At 55.6% G+C, this 7,595-nt stretch overlaps 1 protein-coding gene across 1 annotated transcript; it reads right to left on the bottom strand.

Moving 5' to 3' along the window:
- Positions 1 to 777: 777 nt before the first annotated feature.
- DNALI1 (dynein axonemal light intermediate chain 1) lies at positions 778 to 6,922 on the bottom strand. The gene is made up of 6 exons (XM_040974233.1): positions 6,842 to 6,922; positions 6,278 to 6,423; positions 4,660 to 4,829; positions 3,607 to 3,785; positions 3,079 to 3,243; positions 778 to 1,301 (listed from the first exon to the last, which is right to left on the bottom strand). The coding sequence occupies exons 1-6, from the start codon at positions 6,920 to 6,922 to the stop codon at positions 1,266 to 1,268; spliced, it is 777 nt and encodes a 258-aa protein (XP_040830167.1). The 3' UTR covers positions 778 to 1,265.
- Positions 6,923 to 7,595: the final 673 nt, after the last annotated feature.

Here is a 7,595-nt window from a genome sequence, read left to right as displayed (position 1 = left end):
AGAGCATGGCACATGTGTTGTGGACAGCCTGGCCTTTCATGTGTAAGGGAAAAGCTCCAGCAAATTCTGTCCCTCGTTGAGCCTACCGGGTAGCCCCACTGGCTTCTTGTGGAGTGACAGCGCAGGCAGGTCATGAGCCTGGAGCCTTATGGTCTTCCAGCACCAGCCCAGGGGAAGAGCTGGGACGGCACGTTCCAGATGTGAGTCGGGCGGCTTCTGGCTGCAGGGAGCACTGCTACTCTTATGAGACTCTCGCTCTGGCAAGCAGCCGTGAAACCCCGAGCAGGAGAGTGTCAGATCAGAGCTCTGCCAAGAGGAGGAAGGCTCTTCGGGCTCAAGGGGATGCCAGGTACTGGAGGCCTCCAGCCAGGGGAATTGGGAGTGATTTCTTAGCTAACACTGCTGGTCAGCTTCGGCCCAATGAGGAGAGTCGCCCAACTTGCCGCCCTGGTCTGCCCTTAATTGCAAGTTTTTGCCACTAGTTCAGTCTTCTGAGTGTGCCATACTAGAAGTGTCTGAGGCTTCCCTGTGTTTTACCTTAGGTCTGGAGGGCCTGGTCTGATCATTAGGAACAAGAACCGGGCATGAGATTTGGCCCCCTCTGCATGGATTAGACGAGCTGGGGTCTGAGCTCTGCCGAGCAAGGGGACCAAGTTCTGTGTCTGGTGGAGGCGGCGCTTGGGGACACACGGACCACAGGGATGTTGTGGCCTGGCTTCCCTTCCAGCAAATGTGTTCTTCCTCCAAAGCTGCAGGCTGGCCTCTGTGGGTGTTCCCTCACCTGGGCAGTCTGAAACTGAGGAGGAAGGGGCCGTCGGACTGGGGAGATGGGGAGAAGATGCTCCAGGATGAAAGCAAAGCTCCAACATGAGTTACTGGCAATGTTCCGACGCAGTGAAAGAAGGCCTGAGACCAGGCGTGCCCACGGTAGGGCTGCAGGTGCTTCGTAAATCCAGACTTCGAGGGACAGAGAGATGGCTTCATTTGGCCAGAAGTTAGTCCTGACAGAGGGGAGCAGTTACTTTTCAGAGTCTTGCTGTTTGAGTTGGCAAAGACCAGGGTTGGTGAGTAAGCCACATACGGAGACTTGGCTACGCCACCTTCCGTTGCCCAACTGGGAGCCTCCTGCCAGACCTCAGGTGGCTGCTGGCACATGTAGGTGGTGATCAGGGAAGGGGACGGCTTGTTCACTCAGGAAACTAGCTTTTTATTACCAAGGGCTTAGGACCGAGTCGTCGTGCTTGCTGAGGCCCATATGGAAATGATCACTTCTTCGGTGCAATAATGCCTTCCAGTTGGGCCTGAAAAACAAAAACAAACTCCATTAATATTTGAAGCCCACAGCCGCACACAAATAGCTGAGAGGTGATAAAAGTCCACGGGAGGGAGAGTCCAGACACAGCCACTCCACGTGTGCCCTTCCCCTTCCTTCCCAGCTCCATGTTTTCTGCATTAACTGATGTTTTTTTGGCTTGGCCCATGGTCTTGCTACATGAGAAGAAACCAGAGCTGTCCTGGTCTCCATACAATAACGGCTCATTGTATCCTAGGAAGCATTGAAAAGCAAATTGAATAAAAGTTGTTGAAATAGCGGTTTTTTGTGGCTCGGAATGTCAGGCCTGACTATGTGTGCTGAGTTAAACATTTGGCGCTCTGGTTTAACATCCCGGGGGCTCTGCTGGGACTCGGGGTTTGGGAAATGGCAGATTTTCAGCCACCGAGACAACTTGACACCCAATTAGAGGAAACTGCTACCAGGGAGCAGGGAGCTGGCCGTCTTGTCCGTGAAGCTTAGGGTGCCTGGGATAGGTTTACCCGGAGCCTCTCGCAGCCAGTTGGGTAATTGACTGTGATGAGATGCGGACAAGTCTTTGCGTAGGTCTGTCTTAGCGACTGCAAACACTGCTTGATGTGCCTTGTTGCTTTGAGCCAATACAAACAACTCACTTCTAAAGCATCCACCCCAGGGAGGACAGGGCCTCTCTGAAATGTTAGGGAGATGCTAAGGGGAAACCAGGGAGAAAGGATGTTGCAGAAGAGGGAAGCCCCTTGCAGAGGCTTTATGTAAACATTCCATCTGCCTGTGGGAGTTCCTAGCTGTTTTTGTTAAATGACAAAGCCCGCCCTCTTGCACACGCAAGGACATTTTGATTTGTGGAGCCTCCGAGCCTACTAGGCTCCAGTGTGTGTGTCCAGTGAACCTGGGGAGCAGGGGGAGACTCAAGGCCAGGAGAAAGCCACTCGGGGTTCATGCACCTTCTTGAAGTGGGGGGGGGGGGGTCCTTGTAACAGACGGCACAGGACCAGAAAGCTGGGGCTGCACCACAGGCAGTCTGACTCCAACTTCCCACGTGCTTCTTGAAATACTCTCATCCATCTATCTAGAGCGTTCTAACCGGAACAAGCATCAGGGTCGCCAAGAACTTGGTAAGATGCATCACAGTACCCAGGTCCGCAGTTGGGATTCAGCAGGGCTGCGACAGGCGAGTGATTGGCATTTCTTAAAGTTCGCAGGTGCTTGAGGATGGTGCCAGTGTGGGGCCCAACCTTTGAGAGCCACTGAACCAGGCAGCATGGAGGTACAGAGGCCTGTGGCATGACCTCCCCACCACCTCTTCCACTAGTCTTTCTCCTTCCTGTCTTAAAAAACACCTGCTGACCTCCCCTTCTCTGCCCCAGGTTTCCAGTGCCACGTGCCTCTGGTTTGCTCTGGCACAGCCTTCCCAGCACCATCAAAGACTCTACCTTCCTCCTGCCTCTGCCCCCACACGGGCCTCCAAGGGACTGGCAGGGACAGCTTTCGGGTGAGTCCCTGGGGGACTTCTCTAGGACACCAGCTGTGAGGGGACATACTCCATTCTGGGCTGTTGCCACCTCTCCCAGAGCAAGGACACCATTCTTCCCTAGCAGGGAACCTTCTGCCCTGAGAGCCAAGCACAGGCATTTGGGGTCATCTGAGTAGTGACCCCTTGCCCTGCCCCAGGGAGTTCCCCTGGCCCCTTGGTGGTACAAGTGGATGTGCACTTGAAAGCCAGGAAGGGGCAGAGGAGGCATCTGCCCCTGGGCCGTGCATTTTACCTTCAGCTGCTGGTTCGTCCGCTTCAGGAATTGAATCTCCTCATTGTGTTTCTTCTCCTCCACCTGGCGCTTTTCACTCTCTCTCTTCTCAATGGCCTCACATTTGGCCTTTTGCTCATTTACTTGTCTCTCCAGATCTTTCTTTTCAACCTCCAATTCTGCAATCTGAAGATGGAATGCCCCATCATTCTGGGCCGTCGCCAGGAGGGTGGGGGGGTGGAGTGAGTGCCTGGCGGGGCAGAGGGCCTGGGATGCAGTGGTCCAACCCCAGCCATGGTCAGGGTAAGTGCTGCCACCCAGTGGGAGGCTGGTGACTGGCATAGTGTCCAGCCTGGAGCCCTCTTGGCCAAGACAGCTGACAGCTAGACAGGCATCACTCCCAATGGAGGCCAAGGTGGAACAGTTTTAGAAGACAGTCATGGGTGGGGTGGGGCAGGGGTGGGTGGCAGAATCTAATGGTGGTGTGAGCACCACATGGCTCTGATGGAAGAGTCGCAGAGGGGAAGGGGTCCCGTAAGCCCCACTCACTCTCCTCTCCATGTCTGACTTCCCCTGTTCGGCCTGCAGTGCCTTCCTCATGCCAAAGGCCACGCTGCTCTCGTATAGGGTCTGGTAGGCTGCGATGGTCATGCGTATCTCGTCCCGGACTCGCAGCAGCAAGAGCCCCCTCTCGGCACAGTTGATGGTGACCTCCCGGATGAGTTCGTCTTCCAACGCACACATACACATCAAGGTCAGGGACAGTGGGTGGGAGGGACCCTGCCCCATGGCTACTGTACATGCACCCTGTCTCTCAGGGAGGACCCCGGCTTGTGTTCTGCTTTGGAGATGAGGTCTTGGCAGATGCCTTCAATGACCCCAAGGAAATCTGCTATGCCCCTGTACTCTGAACTTGGCATGCGGCTTGGCCAGGATTAAGGAAAGTGGGGCCCAGGTTTGTCTGTGGTAGAAAGTGAATGAATCTGAGTTTGAAGATGAGTGGCCATTGGAAAGCGCCAAGCAATCCTTGGATGAACCACTCTGGGGCTGGAACCCACAAGGTCTAAAGCTTGCCTGCCTCTTTCCTCCCTCAGGGGTGACCTGCAGGACATACCACAGGCCTGTCCAAGCCCCATGGCTGTCTCGGGGTCTGGAGGCCATTTGCAGATTCCAGTCTATAGGGCCAGCGAGACTGGGCCAGGTGACAGCCCTTTTGTCTGTCAGTTAACAAGGGACCTGCCATATTCTTCTTCAGGACCACTGGCCAAATGTTGATGAATAGATATAAATATAGAACTGATTTTTTAATTGAAAAATGAACTCATGCTTACTACAAAAATGTTTGGGCGGGGGAAGAAAACCCAAAATTGTAAACATTTTTGTTTTGGCCCAAGTATCTGCTAAGGGCTGAGGAATGCAAGTTTTCGGGAGCACCAAGCCAGGTGGGGCACTAGGACTGATGGGGAAAGTGGGGCTGGAAGGAGCAAGGTGGTGCATCTGCTGGGGAAGGGGCGACTGGGGGCAAAGAGAATCATGTAAGTTGGGGTGGAACTTCTGTTTGGGGGGCACTCGGGGCCTGGAGCTGTACACCCGCCCACTCACCAAAGCACTGCGAATAGAGCTCCCTGCGGACTGGGCAGATGCCCGTTTCCCTGGCCTGCCGCTGCTGCAGCTTCAAGTCCAGCTGCTCCTGGAGGTGCACCACATCCATCCTGGTGCTGGGGGTGCTGGACACCTGCTGGATCCATAGCTGCGTGTCTTCTACCCACTCCCTGCAGCACAGACAAAGCCAGGCTCAGCTGGGTGCGTGCCTGGGTTCCCCTCTGAGGGCTCTGCCTGAGCCAGAGGCTGCTCTGCCACCCACCCACCATGACCCTCCCCCCCTTTCTCTTTCGTCTCCTTCCCTCCCTCCTTCCCTGACTCTCTCCTTCTCTCCCTTCCTCCATGGGCAGAACTCCAGAGCCACTGCACCAGTTTGGGGTCTAGCAGAAGTGAGCAACATTTTGGAGGCCCTCTGAATCATCAGCTCATCTGGCTCTTACCCTATGAACTCACTGCTGACAGCCTCATAGTCACCGACGCTTTAGATGCACCGAACGCCCCAAAGGAGAGGGAGGGGTTCTCCACTAATTTGGGGAGCAGGAGACACAGGACTCCATATGCCAGGAAGAGGCAAATGTGTTCATCCAGGTATGTGCCTACATAGGCTGCCCAAAATGACCTCTGGGTCCCAGGCACAGCCCAACTCAGTGATTACTGAGAGGAGGCTGGGGGGGACAGAACCACCATGGGAGAGGGGACTCCCACACCATGGGTGGGAGAGAAGCCACTGAAAAATATCTCCCTGTTCCTTGACCTCCATCTCACAGATCAGTCTCTTGTTTTCATCAGCACCTTAAAAACTGCCGCGTTGATATATTACATAAACACAGTGAAATGGGTGTGATTAACGTGGCTACAGAAGGAAAAAGCCAGGATGAAGGGACTGTGCTGGACAGGGGTATTGTTGTGTACAGGAGTCCCCAGAGTCCCCAGGAAGGCTTCCTGGAGCAAGGATCTGAGACATGAGGGATCTGGGGCAGGGCCAGGTGGTGTATCTCAAGGTAAGAGCATTGCTGGCCATGAGGACAGCACCTGTTGAGGCCCTGATTGTGCGAGAGGGATTAGGCTGTGTCAGCAGCAGCAGGTGGAGGACCCCGGGCCTCCACCATGATGAGTAAGACCAGGGGAGATGGGGACGATAGCGTGGGCCAGATGAGTGGGATGGGATGCCACTTGCTGGCAGAGCTCTGGCACAGTCCAACACATGACTTAGGAGCTGTGTGGAGCAAGGGCAAGTGGGTGGGGTTTTCTGCCTGGTCAACGTGGTGGTACAGGAGACAGGGACAAGGTAGGGGAGGCGAAGGTGGTAGGAATGGTTAGACGAGGTTTCAATCAGAACGGGGAGTCAAAATGTTCTGCCCCTCAGAGGAACCAAGAGTGACCCAAGGAGAAAGAAGACTGGGGAGCAACAATGGGGCGGGGGAAGTGGTAGTGATGGAGTTTGCACACACTGAGTGTGAGATGGCCAGCAGAGAGCTTCAGGGAGCACTGCCCGGATCTGGACACACCTTTCAAAGCTGGTCTACAAAGCCTCAGCTACTGGCCCAGTAAGGGGCAGCCAGTCACAGAGCCCAAGCCTAGGGCTTCCCCCTGCCCACATCTTGTTGTTTTTCTTTACCTGGGAGGCAGAATGGCATTCAGGATTTCCTCTGCCTGCTTTGTAGGATCAGGAACGCAGGATGTGGTGGGGAGCTTGGTCTTGATTGTCTGTGGGATTGGACTGGAGGGTCCCGGCTGCTGGGAACTGGCCTTGAGGGGCCGAGCCTGGGAACAGACGGTCCAAGCCTTCAGCCCCGCTGCTAGGCTGCAAGTGTCCTACACCCCGCTCCAACCCTTGCCTCCTTCCAGCCTGTTCTCTCCATCTTTCCTGCGGAAATCTCATCTCTAGTCCCCACCGAACCAGGAGCAGCAGCGGCCAGGCCTCTGCTCTGCTACCTGCAGTGATGTGGAAACCACCTTCCGATCGCCCCTTGAACTCATGTGACCATAAGAGGGGCCCGTCCATCTCCAGGGACTTTCTAACCCACTCTAAACAGAATCAGCCCAGAGTGGTCCCACCTAGCAGCTCCTGTCCAGTCCCGCCCCCTCAGCCGCGCCCAATCCCCTTCATCTTCAATCGCTGCCACCCCCTACCCCTCACTCCCGGCGCTGGCTGCGGGGACCTGTCTGCCCCCGACCTTACTTTGGGGCTCCGTTTCTCCGTGTTGCGGCTCACCAACACCGGGGTGTCGTACTTAAGCAGAGAGTCGGCTGGGGGAATCATGGCGGCGGTGAGGGTGGCAGCCCCGGTGGCGGTACCTTCTCCTGACTGGGCCTTGTTTGCCGTCACCATGGAAACCCTCCTCCCGGCCGGGCGGGGCGGCGGGAGCGCGGGGCGCGGCGCGCGGGTTCGGTGTGGCTCTCCCTTCCTCCTCTGCTCGGCCCCTCCTCGGAAGCAAGAACAGGGGTTCGAGTCCCTGCCCCGTGGCTACTTCGCGATCTGGGAGAGCTGAGCGGGTTCCCCTCGCCGAGCCCCTGTTTAGTCACCTCAGGGAAGGGCTGGGGGACCATTCCTAGAAGTTCCCGGCTGTTTTCAGGGACTTAAAAAGATTAAATGGAGAAACAGCGGGCTACTAGGGCAGAGTTTCAGTCACATCATGTCGGATTCCCACACCGTTGGTGCACAACTTTGTTTCCCGCGTTATCGTTTAGGTCTGCTGTAGATGGTTTCCAAATAACATCTCCAAGGGCCACGTTAACACCCATGAATTGGCTAAAGAATTCCCCACTGCTGTACACTCGGATGGCCCACAGGTAATGCACGGCCACGAATAGGCTTGAGAAGTTAGCTTCTTTATTTAAAGACAAATCTTTCAACTGCTGGTTCACTCCCCAAATGGGCTCAACAACCGGAGCTGAGCTGATCCAAAGCCAGAAGCCTCTTCCTGGCGGAGGCC

This window comes from Ochotona curzoniae, unplaced genomic scaffold, assembly GCF_017591425.1.
Source record: "Ochotona curzoniae isolate NIBS_2020 unplaced genomic scaffold, NIBS_Ocur_1.0 contig_2404, whole genome shotgun sequence".
Taxonomy (NCBI): domain Eukaryota; kingdom Metazoa; phylum Chordata; class Mammalia; order Lagomorpha; family Ochotonidae; genus Ochotona; species Ochotona curzoniae.
This window is presented reverse-complemented; position numbering and strand designations above follow the sequence as displayed.